At 49.4% G+C, this 13,758-nt stretch overlaps 3 protein-coding genes across 3 annotated transcripts; 1 reads left to right on the top strand and 2 right to left on the bottom strand.

Annotated features, from left to right (window-relative positions):
- Positions 1-31: 31 nt before the first annotated feature.
- On the top strand, positions 32-1,778 carry J7T55_015575 (Zinc-finger transcription factor; the record flags this gene model as incomplete). Its single annotated transcript, XM_053139821.1, has 5 exons — positions 32-65; positions 131-463; positions 619-821; positions 887-1,147; positions 1,206-1,778. 5 exons carry the CDS (start codon positions 32-34, stop codon positions 1,776-1,778), a joined length of 1,404 nt encoding a protein of 467 aa, XP_052997297.1.
- A 2,099-nt stretch (positions 1,779-3,877) lies between these two features.
- J7T55_015576 (uncharacterized protein) lies at positions 3,878-4,111 on the bottom strand (the record flags this gene model as incomplete). Its single annotated transcript, XM_053139822.1, has 1 exon — positions 3,878-4,111. One exon carries the CDS (start codon positions 4,109-4,111, stop codon positions 3,878-3,880), a length of 234 nt encoding a protein of 77 aa, XP_052997298.1.
- A 3,279-nt stretch (positions 4,112-7,390) lies between these two features.
- On the bottom strand, positions 7,391-8,114 carry J7T55_015577 (uncharacterized protein; the record flags this gene model as incomplete). Its single annotated transcript, XM_053139823.1, has 2 exons — positions 7,391-7,604; positions 7,999-8,114. The coding sequence occupies 2 exons, from the start codon at positions 8,112-8,114 to the stop codon at positions 7,391-7,393; spliced, it is 330 nt and encodes a 109-aa protein (XP_052997299.1).
- Positions 8,115-13,758: the final 5,644 nt, after the last annotated feature.

Genomic DNA, 13,758 nt, shown 5'->3' on the forward strand with positions numbered 1-13,758 from the left:
AACAAAAACTGCCGAATCATCCGTCTCCACGATGAAGGTCCGAAAAGGCTGCTGGACTTGTGCAGGTTAGTAGTCACATTGACCAGCAAGCGTGAACTTGGAAGGGAATGTTTTGACCATTCTTCTGCAGCTCGCAAAATTCAATGCGATAGGGTTCGGCCAACCTGTGAAAAGTGTGCTCGATCCCAGCGACACTGTCAGGGCTACGAAGTGCGCCTATCATGGCCCAGGCACGATGACGAGAGACGCGCAATGACGGGGGATAACGCGCTGCCGATGATGGCGTCCCCAGACCAGTCAAGGCACAGAGCTACTGACCTCTTCATTAATACGACTTGGCATGAGATGGAACTACATGGATATCTGTCTGGACAGACGCATACATATCATCCATTTCGATCTCTCCCGAAGTTATGGACCCAGCCTCAACAACGAGTGGATCACATGGACCTAGTCCACTACTGTAAGCTTGAAGATCTGCCAGTCACTTGTTGTTTCTTTTGTCCAGGCTATCAAAATTGACGAGAGTATCAGTCCAAAATGTTGCACATCTCTCATTGGTTACATTCGGTCAAAGTCCTTCGCAGATTCGAGATACTCTAATGGGCATGGCTCTAGCTCATGGAGCCGTTTCGGGGCTCGCTCTCTTCTACGCATTACTTGCTTATTCCTCACTTCACCGCTATGGCCTCAATGAGCAGGCTCTAGAGTACAAAATACAGGCGCTTCAGTCTCTTTCTGCTTCCGTGACAGATCAGCCGCTTATAACAGCTGAGGGCGCCCAGCATGTAGCTGCATCTATGCTCCTCGGAGCTTTCGAGGTGAGTTGCACAGAATTCCTGTCTATCTAAATATCCAGATACAATGTCTCTAACCCTCGTCGTAGACGCTACAACCTTCGGAAGGATCGGGTGAGTGGCTGTGGCATATATGGGGTGCCATGGATACGATCCAAGCGACTCAGCTCAAGTACCAACCGCACGAAAGCGACATTGGCCGCCTTCTGGACTGGGTCCATTATCACGAAACAATTTCTCGCTTCACTGTTCAACATTGGCGCAACAAGCCGCTGATTTCATGGGCTCCCATCAGGAATCACCCTGGACCCCGAGATCTTCAGTCTTCGTCTTTGTCGAGACATAGACCCGTACGTCACCTTGAAGATATGTCTATTCATTGAATTTTCGCTGCTAATTCATTCGAAGAATGTGCCGTCTGTAAATCCTACCCACGCAATAATGAACTTGCTCTCCGAGATCAGCGACACACTGATTGACCCACGGGATCCCAAAAGCCGCAACGAGGAGTACCAAGACCGCCTCAAGGACCTCGAGAAAAGAATAGGGAGTATTTCTATCAGACCCACTCCTCCAGCACCAAATACCGACGCCATGTTCGCTGTGGAGCTATACCAGATGGCGACACGGATATATCTCGTGCGCGCCTCGCAAAGTCCATGGGAACCAACGGTGGATCTCGATGCTCTCATCGAAGAAACGTTTGATGGCCCTGTTAAGTCATGTACCTGTGAGCATTTTTTCCCCTTGTTCATCCTCGCTTGTGAGGCATATAGAGATGAGCAGAGGATAGCTATTATCAACCTGGTTGAGAGAACCCAGAGGGACGCTCGCATACGAAGTATCGAGGAGGTCAAGAACACAATCCAATCCATCTGGGTGCAGCAGGATCTGCATAAGGATGACGATGTGTTGGTGGACTATCTTGGTATCATGAGCGCTGTGATCAGCTCGAGTAGCACTATACCATCCTTTGCATAGATCTTCAAGGTTATGTCGTTCTTTACGTATAAGCTTTACCGAAGAGAATCAGGTCTTTTTCTGGAATTTCGTAAATTGATTGACCTCTGCTCTCGCTCTGAACACAAGACCTCGTCATTGTCTACTATTTCCCCTCCCGGATATCGAAAAAGTAAGCAGGAAGCAAGAGATACAAGGGCGTAGATTCGTGATGTAGTGCCAAATGGGCCGAGCCGATTGGTGGTGCTCGGCTCACAATGGCTCTAGGTCACGACTTGTCGTCTATCACACTGCCTACTATTCGACCGGAGTATTATGACAGTCAGCTGTCGTCTGATATGCCCCACTCGAATTGAAATGGCCTGGCAATATTACTCCAATTAGGTATACAGATCTACATGTCAATGATTTGGAAACCCCAGAGCGGATTGCTGCACGCACCAAGCATGCATGTGCGTTCCCGAATCACCTATGCACGTTGCAGCTGTGGAACCAGAAGCAAATTTGACAGGTCGAGATGATCACATCTCACGAGCATATCTCTCGTGGGATATGATCAAATCGACCGCACGTCCCCACCCACTGCTCGCACATAGGCTATATCCCCTGTGTAACCCCAATGCAGATACATCCCAATCAATCAGTACTCTGACGGGTGTGCTTGGCCAACTCCAAGGCAAGGGAGATTCATCAGACCACATCACAGTGATAGGTTGAATTGGACGGACTCTCGGCTTCATAGACTCGCTCGGCCGGTGAAGACGATTCCCGGCCCTTTTTACACCCTTTCGGTGCCATGGGAAACTCATGGACTGCGATCGCCGAGTGCATTCCTGGTTTTGGACGGCACCTGAGCAAGATCTGGCACGTCTGGTAGCACCATCGCATCCACATCACCGTCTCAATTCTGAATTTAGTGCGGCAACACATATGCACATGCAATAGCTCCGGTGCACCAACGCATGCATTCAGCGCCTTGTGCTCCAGCGCTAGGGCCGAGTCACTGTTGGGTTGCAGCCAGTCGGGCGGACCCGGCTCGCAGTGTATGCTCATCGACAAAGCATCCCCAGAGTGTAGCTGAGTTTGGCAGCGCGAGCTTGCATGCAACCTCTGACGTTGTGTTATTTCGTCTAATGCACCCTTCTGCATGCAGCCGTGATGGGCAATTCAACCAGTGCGTTTCTTCACACGGGTCCAATCAAGAAAACACAAAGCCTCCAGAGATAATGCTCAGAAGAAAAAGACTCTCCATTGTTCCTGCCTTGGCTGTGCTCACCGTTACACATTTACAGCTGCACGGTCCGAACGTTCGGAATATCGAGACCGTGTCACATGAAGCAGCATGTTGCTGAGACGATGAAGTCCTTTGTATCGCACTGCAAAGCCAATACCGTCACCAGAAGAATATCTGAAGGCTCTGGAGTCCCAAAATAGCGCCGAAAACGTACGAGGAATGTTAGCCGCACCGGTACATTGTAGCCACGACAGACATTGCCTGGATGCCATCCAGCCGCGCTACAACGTGCCCATCTGCTTGATTGGGGACCACCAACAAGGGACGTTGAAGGTCTCCAGAGTATTCAAAATTGAGTTTTGATCATGATGGGTGTCGATCTGTTCTATATCGTGAGAACCTGCCCGCCGCTCCGAGTAACCAAGCTTGCAGAAGCGAGATTGCGATCCGTATTCTTGGCTGCATGGCTGCACACACTCTTCGATCAAACGCCCTCAAGGACAGTCTAACAGGCATGGGACTACACCAAAATGAAGCAAGAAATCAACTGTTGAGTTGTATCATTGTTTTCATTGTTTCAATGTGCGAAATGGGTGTGGGGAAGCGTGCCTGATATGTAGGCAGAGAACTGAATGAGACACGAAGACCAGGCCAACATCCCCGATATCAAGAATACCCCAGACAAGAATGTCCTTTTATCATAATACAAGTATAGTACTCCGGATGAGGTTGAAGTCGATTTCGAAACTGAAGGTAACCAGAGTTGTACCAAGTGAGCATCTCGATTTCTGAATGCCCCAAATCTGCATGAGCCAGCGTTTTGTCAAAGGAAGTGTGACAAGCTGAAGGGCGAAGCGAAATTACCCCACCATCAGCACGAAATTCTTCACTTTCCGAACTTCTGCTCGAAGGAGGCAATCTTTGTTGCGATAGTCGCGGTTTGCTGCTCTCGCCTGGCTGTCTCGTCGACAGTTTGGTCCGGGAGCATGACTATTGTGTTTCCATCGCGGGACGGCTCCTTTAGAAAGGGCTGGGTCCGGAGTGGGGCTAGAGCTTTGTTCTGAGGCATTCCGCCGCTGTGATCGTTCGGTGTGGTTCTAGTTTTGTCCTGTCTTAGCATGAGTGTGCTCAGAGAATGGAGACTTCAACACACTGATCCATGATCCTGTTCCAGGTATTCTGAGGTACTGAGAGTTGAGTATACCGCTAAGGATACTTGATGCTTGACGGAACGCTTTGGGATGAGACGCTCCAGATGCGAGGTGAAACTATTCCACCACTGATAATGTTCTGCTGAGGAAGCAGCACGGAGCTTGTGGGTAGAAGAGCACCGCTGTGTAGGTGAGAGTTGGCGAAAAATCATTGCGCACATTGACATGAAAATGATGAGGCCTTATATACCTTGTCACCTTTGGAAGATGACCTCTTTGCCCAAGTCCCATACCGGCGGACGTCAGCTTAGGTGGGAGAGAACAGTGAATGTCAGTACATGTACCTTTTCTCGTCACTTTTGAATTGTTCGCTGCAGAAATATTGATTCAAGGAAAGATCAGCCGAGCCATTGTCCATGTGAGATACAGAAAAAAGTAAATAGTCGGGATTGCCATCAATAGGAGTATCAAGAAAGGAATGCGGACCAACATCAGCTAATGCTGGCTGACTGTTTAGCGTTGCGTCTGCATGGAGACCCACGTGGAATGTCCAGGGTATGTTTCAGCCGGATGCCACCTGGTAGGAACCGAAGTTCCAGATACGTCAAGATCGAGTTGTCTGTCTTTTGTTGTTCTAGCTTGGGTTGCCTTAAGAGCCGCCTGAGCTAAGCCGGCTGTGGTTCGCCAAGGTCAGCGTCCGGAAATTTTGGGGGTCTCGCGCATGCCCCCAGACGCTTGAATCCTGCTTCACTACCTCACTTTAGAATCATCACTTGACATCCCAAGCATCAGCCCCCGAGAAGAGCGCCAAATTGTTAAGCACAGAATTTCAGTTCGCATTGATGATTGTTTTGGTAGGAATGATCCGCGATTGGATTTAGTCAACTTCATTGACTGATTGTGTCTTAACCAGCTGGGCAGATTCCTACCCACCGCTAAGAGACACTACTTTATGACCAATGACGCATCCCTGGTGGAAGATTTGAGGCGACCAGTAGGAAAAAATATTGAAACTCTTCCAAACAAATTGATCCATGGCATCATTAGCTACGTCCAATCTCTTGCTCTGCAACGGCCAATGTAGCCTTTGTGGCAGGCCACTGGGGTCCAATCTTGTCCGAGGCGGTCTAATCGTTGAGGCCAAAGCCATCTGTTTGAGTTCAACAGATCTAAGAATCTAGCCTTATCTGTCCGGATCTGTCAGTCATCCCAGGCTTATCTCACAAGCGGTGAGCGGCTTGGATAGGGCGACTTACACGAGGCTGAAACTTGGTCTGTTGGTCAGTGCGTCGACGTTATCTCATATGATAGGCCACAGACTCTAGCCTCGCGTTGGAAAGGATATGACATTTTCCGGCCGACCTATTTGGCAGAGTGACTCAGCGGTAAAGAACATCAGGAAGTCCTGAAGTCATGAAATACAGGAGTTCTTTTCACGTGGTAAATAGATCGCCGGCGGTGCATGCAAGCAATCCTTTGCATGTTATTTTTTGACGATGAATGGCCGTGTATAGCCTATTAATAGGGCTGTCAGTGCTGCCCAGCATCCAAGTACACGCGAAGGAATCACAAATGCAGGAATCTCGCTGTTCGCCACCGACGATATCATATCTCGTACGTTCTATTGAGATACGTCTCCCGCGCCTATTCCATTTGTGGACGGGACTTGAATACGGTGTCCACCAGCTTGACCATCAGGCTGTGTTGACCTGTCATCTGAGTACAGTATGTGCGTGCGTAAGATGCGAGCACGTACTCAAACTTTCAGGAAAAACCTGTTTCGATTTCCCAACAACAAGCTGTCCGTGGCCTTCCAGCCCTTCAGTCCCCACTTTGGAGGGCTGCTGCCTGAACTCTAATCCTACGCAAGCCGTGTACGGTACCCGAAAGCTTAATTCGTGCAGAAAAAACATGGCAAGAACAGGGATCGGGGAAGAATCTGAGTTTCCTATTGGCTTTGGCTCAGGGCAAATGCATACAGCCCATACATGCGGCTCTAAGTCCTCGTTCAAAATGGTGACTGTGCCCAAGAGAAGTGAGTTCGTCGTCAAGAATAAACGAAGTGGACGCAATCCAAGCGCGGTTTGGCTTGCCCTTTTGTTCTTCCATTTATTTCTTCCATTTGTTTGTTCCGGATCGGTTAAGAAATGTTTGATCGTATTTGTTTAGAGTGAAATGCGTAACTTTGTCTCCGAATTACACTCGAAGCAAAACTGCCGGACAGTATTCTCAGATATCAGTAGTTCAGGCCCCTGATTTTCGGATTGGTGCTAAAAAGTTCAAGATCATGACAATGAAAGTAGCAGTCCCTGACTAAACTTCATCCTGATAAAATCCTGTAGTGGCATCGAATGGATAAGGAGCATCATTGTCATTTGTTGCCCTTCGTCCGGCCCTCCATCTTGCCCCCAAACTAAGCGGGGCAGCTCCTCAAATGGCACAGTCGGGCACGTTCTTGAGACATGGACAGACAGCTTCAACAGTCAACTGTGCCGCATATATCACATGCTCTAGATGAATGTCGTCCTGAGGAACATATCGCTAATCTATATGCTCGATTAAATAGCCTGGATTTTGATCTCTCTGAGCGCTTGAGAGCATTTCCTTCCTCGGGTTTGTCGGAGATGACCTGTAGGCTTCTGTCCAACGAGCCCCGCTCCTGTACTACACAGACAGCCAACACAACAGGCGGCCCGATCTCGCTTGGCAGCGGCACCCGTCGGATGCCAGGCGTGCGGAGTTGAGTGATGTAAAGATATGGCGCGCCAGAAAAAGGGGCGGAGAACGGCGAAAGGACCGGTTGAAAGACCATCACCTCGATTGCATCGGTCGTCCAAAGTTGGGCCGCTGTCGCACGACGTTGGCGCATCACATTCAGTGAAACCGCAAATTCAGGAACTTCGATTTACGTCTCAAGCATACGACTAACCAAGTATGAATTCGTCAAATCACACCTGAGATGCGACGGATTCTCAGGACCGAAGCGAGTGGGCACAAAGCGCGGTGGCGGTAGGTACACCGACCATCAATGAGATGCAGCACGGGCAAAAGACAATCGTATTGTATCTATTCTAACTTTCGAGCTTAAAATGATGATAAAGAATGAGTTATGCTGTCAAGTTGTGTCAGTCTGTGACTGGGAAGACTGAAGGGGGGGGGGCTGATGGAAATTCCAAGGAATTGAGCGAGAGGGACGAGGGGGCAGACGGGGCACGTACTTTGCATTAGCCAAGCTCCGTCTTCCCGCGCTACTGCTTGAGGTGCTGGTCTATGAGCTGGAGCTTTTCATTCATTGCCATCTGCTTTTGGCAGCGGTTGGTTTTGAAATCGGCAGTCTGATCTGCCAGCGAGACAAAGATGTTGCCCTCCCTCAGTGGCTCCTGGAGGAAGACTTCCAAACGGTAAGCTGTGAGGGCTTTGTTGTTTTCTGTTGTACTGGCACTTGATGAAGCTGGCCCCGATCTGTCGGTGGTCAGCACCTGAGTCAAGACCTGTAGCCAGGCTTTACGTGGGGGCTAACGTTTCCATGGTCACACGGGGGCTGTCTTTCCGTTGTCTTTCTCTTAGGCGTACAAGAAATTACTGTAAGACATGTGATGGACAAAATGGATAAGAGGACTTAATGGGATGGAAATAGTACTATCGCAGGACGGATCAGTCGACGAGGAGGTTCGCAACCTTATACTGCAGAAAAGCCTTGCTCAAGCACGCTTCACTCTTTCATTTTCCTCATGTTTGCAAGTGGGTCGTGAACAGCTAGTCCACGTTTCTTCAAGGCATCCTTAAGCTTGCTTTTTCTCAGAAAACGCCAGACACGTTCACCTGCACCAAGACATCCGACCAATTAAAGTCCTACGGTGGCACGATATCATGGCAGCTACTCCAATGTGACGGGGCGCCGTCGAGGTGAGCTGTCTCGAGGTGAGCACCCCTGTCGAGCCACTGCAGTGCACCGAGGTCGAGGCACAGCATGAGTGTTGAGACCTCCGTCGGCGGGCCGTTTACGACGTCTCAGATTTGACATCTGACAAATCGACATCTGAGATTTTGTAGATCGAGGTGGCGCAATTGTGGGACACACTCGAGTACCTTGCTGCATTGTCTTACTTTTCTATCCCATTTTGGAGTGACGAAGTTCGCATAAGGACGTCTGCCAAAGTCGAACCGAAGTAGGCGCGGATGCTCTAACCCAAAATGAGAAGACCAATGCAGGGTAAAGTAGACGTGTGCTGCATATTTGCATCCTCGCAAAGCCAGTGGAGTAAGAAGAGCATGGATGAGCACTTCTTGAACCCGGAAAGCCCGAGATGAATGGGGCTTCTGTGCAGGGCCAAGAATCAAGGCCTCAAAGATGTGTTGCTGAACCGTATCGATGCTCTGCATGCCACACTTGCCGCGCTCATATCACTACACCGTTTTTATGTGGCTCTCAACCTGTTACCCCACCCCCACCGGGCAATTATGCTGTGGAATTCTCAGGTGCAGCGAGAGTAAGCCCGTTTTGTGCCGTTTGAATGCCACCAGGGACAGCCACACCGTGATCAGGTGTGGGAGCACCAATCAGCTTGCCTTCTCTCTCTGGTAAAAAAGATGACAGACTCCGTTGGCAACACTTTCCTGCAGTTTTGAAACGGGCTTGGGGAACACTGGAAAGTCTGTGCTACAAGCATGGTTGGCTGTCACGCTGCATTCCAATATGCACCATAAAATCGTGCAGCAACCTGTGCTAACGAAATTTTCAGTACGTATTCCGGACACCGTCCGTCCCCGAATTAGAGGTCTGATCTCCGTGTAATGGATCAAGAATTGTCTTCTTCGGTGAAGAAATCCTCGTGCTGAAGAGGGTTAGCTGTCTGTCATGGGCTTGGTAGCCAATGGGACCAGCAGGTCGCAGCCATCCGCGCTTAGATGCATGTGGGCAGCTGACGTCGCTGTGTCTCAGACAGACCAAACGGCTTTTCGCTAGCCCTTCCGAGCCATTCTTTGACTGTTGATCTTTCTTGTATGCTGTGCAGAAGAAGAGAAAAAAATGCAACCGACAAGGCATAGTGGCTAGGCACACTGGCGATGCTGGATGGGCTGACAGGAAAGCCTTGCTCTTCTTCGCCCAAAGCGTTTTGTCCATTCTTCCCTTCAGATGACATGTTGACTTGCATTTCGTAAGTTGTACACAATTCCGTACCAGAGTCCTCTTTCGGGCGCAGGTACAGGCTTAGTCTCGCTTTTGACTGTCCCCAATACCACGGGCTTAGAGACCTTGCAGCTCGACTTAAAGTCTTTTAGAGCTCACAATATCTCTCAAGGCATGTAGATCTATCTCAATTGAGTACAATGCCAGTCAAGCCTAGCTATTAGTCCTATGGCGGCTAGCTGAGTCTGGAAAGATCCCTGGGGAATAGACGTGAGGAACTTGCTCCCCAGGAAGAGCTTACAATGGCCATCTCCAGCTTGAACGATCCAGGCTTTCAGCTGCTGCTAGCATGCGTCTCGGGTGGCGCAGCACAGCAGCGAACGTCAACTACCATGCCCAAGGAAGAATTAGGGTCCTTATTTGTGTCAGGTGCGAGAAACGGGCATAAGATCAAAGTGTCGGCCAAGTTGGTAGCTACAGCTGTCAAGGTCTTCTCCAGTGGCCCAGTCCTTGTTGCCTGTGGGTATCTTCATGGAATAAGCCAGTCATCCTGGCGGTTCTGATAGCTCTCTGCTGTTACTGCGCCGCAATTAATGAGGTTGTGCAACCGTAAATCACGCCCAAATGAGTACAAATATGATGGAAGGAGATTGCCAAGGTGGAACGCAATCTCATGTGCAGGAGAAAGCCGGCCAGAACTCGAATTGTGTCGGCTGCGCCGTCTACAAAACATGACCCACCGGGCATATTTTTCTCGGTGTTGTTGCAACCTCGATGAACGGAATATGAAATTAACACATGAATTCTAGATGGTTCACTTGAGCTACAGGCTTGCTGTGGCAAAATCCAGGGGTAAAATGTGCACTTTTGGTCCCCCGAGGGCTTAGCCGGTGTTGCTAACCCCTACCGCCAAAATCTGCCGTCGGATCCTAGGCATGTCTACTAGGGTTGCATTCTGAAAGTTCCTGATATCTGATGGATGCGAATCGTACTCGATAGCTCCCCGGCATGGCGGACGGAACACGCAAAGAAGAGGCTTGATTGTGATACAAGCCGGCCCGGATCACCCGCCCGCATCACAGAGTTTACTGTTTCAACTGGCTCTTTCCTGTACCATTACACTGTTCCTGCATGCTGAAGCCTGAACTGCGCAGCGAATTAAGGTGGCTTTTCCAGTCGTACAGCGTGTGAAACCTGGTGTGGTGGACTCGGGGGCTCCGACTTACACAAGGCTGCAACGCTAGATCAGTGCAGGGATCGCACTTGCTGATTGGCCGCAGCCTCGTCCTTGGACCCATGAATGCTTTCCATCCTCGGCTTATGCCCGATGCGTAGAGTATTTTGACAGCGATGCCGCAAGATCCGCGAGTCCAAAATTGAATTCACATGTCTATTGAGATGTCGTTTCAGGGGCGAGGAAAGTATGTTTATATCATGCATGTATGCAGCGTAACCTCGCGCGATCAGCATAGGAAGACGACAACGAGTGCGGTTCGCTCGACTATGTGAAAGAGGAGTACCATGGTTTGGAAAATCCACAAAATCTGTCCACTGGGGAAAAAATGATATGTCTCGTAAGATTTCAGGAGATGGTCGTTTCTTTTCCTGTTGATGTGCAGGGCACGGGCAAGTTGTTCCGGGAGCTCTAGCGGGAATGGTGAGAGATCTCGCTGCGGACTAAGCTGCGAGGCTCCAGAATCCGCGAGTGGAATATATTCGCGAACCCAACTGTACAAATAGGCGAGCCGATTGGCTCTCTTTAGCGAAGACCTTGCTTTTTCCTTCGGTTCATAAGCGGAACTGGCTGGTGGGAGATGTACCCATTGAGAACAAGCAAAACGCTCAATGTAATACGAGATTTGTGTAACACGATCGGAGACACGCTCTTCTGATCAGTCTACCCGGGCTCAGATTCCGAAGGGCCCGGATGATTCCCCGCTACCTTCCAACGGCTGATTCGGTTGATGGCCCTGCGCTATGACGAGACGTGAGTGCGAGTTGGTGTTTAGAGGCTGGCACATAAGCGGCGCGTAGGTTGCTAACAATCACTCGAGGGCTGTCTCAAGTCGTAACCCATGGCGTCAGGTCCATGCTGTTCAACGTTGCCTACTGTACTTGACCTGAATGTGTGCAGCCTGTCATACCGCACGAGCGGGCTCAAGGCTAAGGGCCGGATCTGGAGAGTTGCATCCGACCACTTCATCCCTGTGCGTCCATGTAGGACTGACAGCCGCTGAGGAAACCGGAGATTTTCCTCAATTTCGGTGACACCCGACTCCTGTGAGGTGCAGCGACCACAAAGTAATCGACCGCACCTTTCTGCAGTCAATTAATAGCTTTCTTGTGTCTTTGCCGCTCGGTTGACCCCTGGAGTTTACGAGGGTCGTGTGCGCCCAAAAGAGACGAAGATCCAGGTTCTTTCCAAGCTGAATCGAGGGCAATGTGGGCACCTCCTATCATCATTGAGCCTATATAAGGTACCGTGCGAGATGTACCAGTTTTTCACACGAACGACATGTGAACATTCGAAAACATGACTGATATACATTGGAACCTGGCCGGCTTTTCAATCCCTCCAGAAATTGAATGTCAGCCACTGGTGAATATGATTGGTAAGCTTATTTCGGAACCCCGCGACTGTGTGACAATGTAAGTAGACATCTTCTTCAAATCGCAGGTGATATCTATTGTCACATGTTTTCAGGAAAACTGGGTCAAGGCATACTTCAGTCAAATTGATTGTGTCACTGGCGTTCTTCGCTATAGCACCTCGTAGCTGCTCTGGTCTTCGTTGATTACCACCCTTTCGAACTTAAAAGAATAGGAGCCTCGAAGCTTCCCCGTCATCTTACTGAGTGGATGACAGAGCGGGGTCAAGGAGCTTAGACTGAATTTGAGCCAAGAAATCAGCACGCCAGTCAGTCGCAGCTGTGGTATCACTATAGGCACTGAAGCTTCTTGACGACCGGTTAACTGGGATTGATTAACACCAAGGCGAAGTCTCGAAATATCAAGTGCACCTTCAAAAATGCTTGCTCAAGCAACTTTGAGTGATTCCAAGACGGAGCGTGACCGAACCTTCAAAGGGCAAGGTGCGCCGACTGCTTGTGCAAGATAAATAATTCTAGTGGGGCTCCGATCACTGGCTATGCATCTGATGAACGTTGATAACCGCATGTTATGGTACGCGACTGATCGTCCACTTGTTTGAACTAATATCCAACACGTCCTCGCATGTTTCAGGCGATGCTTGACTGTCGCTGTAGAAAAGTCGATTCTCGAGACCGGGCTGCTGGCGTTGAGCGAGGGTTCAATTCAAGTTCGTCAGTGCTCACGAAGCTCCTGTGCGGGAACGCAGAATGGCTGAACTCCACGGGCGAATGCGACGCTGTCTTTGTATATTCAGACTGTGAACTGAATTAGGATACAATGTCGAATAGTATAAGAAGGTGGGCCCCATTATGTCTCTTGTCAATGTTTCGATGATCAGCAATAGTGTTACGCAGAGGTTCTGGAACATAGAACATCACCAGCAGATTAGTCACTCTCATAACATCAATAAATTATACTAAGCTCGGAGGAAGAGTACAAAAGTGTAGACTGCTGCGCAAATAAATAGTCTGCATGCCTAAGGGTCCTTCGTCGTGTTTGAAAGCTCATACCGAACTACTACTCGACGTCATCAGAGTCGATTCCCACCTCGTACCAAATCGGGGTTCCAGATGTTTCTCTTATTCTATCGATGGAATTTATTGTCAAAGCCTGCGATATAATCCATCATCTTCACTTTCATGTCTCGGCGTCTTGCATCGACATTTGTCGTCTGATACGGGAGTATGGCGAGCGTGTTGCCATTCTGCGGAGGTTCCAGGACGAAGTTTTGTGTTCGAGATGAAGAGAGAGCGCTGGCCGGAGTTTGTGAAGTCCCAGTCCAGGGGGGGTTCGAGGGAGGTGTTTTGCTATAGCCATGTTCAGTATGCTGAGATCATGGGTCACAAAAATGAGCTCGTACCTGGCCATAATTCTCAGGTTGTGTCTTGATTGGAGAGAGCCTCGGATCTTAGTTCATAGCCGATCTTAAATAGAAATCATCCAGTCGCGGTAGACAAATATTGAAAGGAAAAGTTATCAACAATATGTGGAGAGCAACTCTCTTATGCTTGAGGATGACGGTCAAAACTTGGCCAAAATCATCAGTCCGCGGGACAGGTCAATGATGGGCTTTCACGGTCTGATATACCTCTTCCATTCCTAAGACACAGGTTTGGTAAGGTAATGGAAATCCATCACGGCCCAATGTGCATGCTTGTTTTGTTCCTGACTGGGTAAAAATTCGGTGTTAAACCAGTAATAAGCAGACCTTCCTGTTCAGGTAGGTGGGCATCCCTATGGCCGATCGACTCTATTGTGATTAGCAGAAGCAAGTCACTGCTATTATTGTGACTGAACAGCCAGGAAGTGCCTGTCAGAGGTTTCCGTGTCTCA

This window comes from Diaporthe amygdali (genome assembly GCF_026229845.1).
Source record: "Diaporthe amygdali strain CAA958 chromosome Unknown NODE_5_length_1802954_cov_64_987939, whole genome shotgun sequence".
Classification (NCBI taxonomy): domain Eukaryota; kingdom Fungi; phylum Ascomycota; class Sordariomycetes; order Diaporthales; family Diaporthaceae; genus Diaporthe; species Diaporthe amygdali.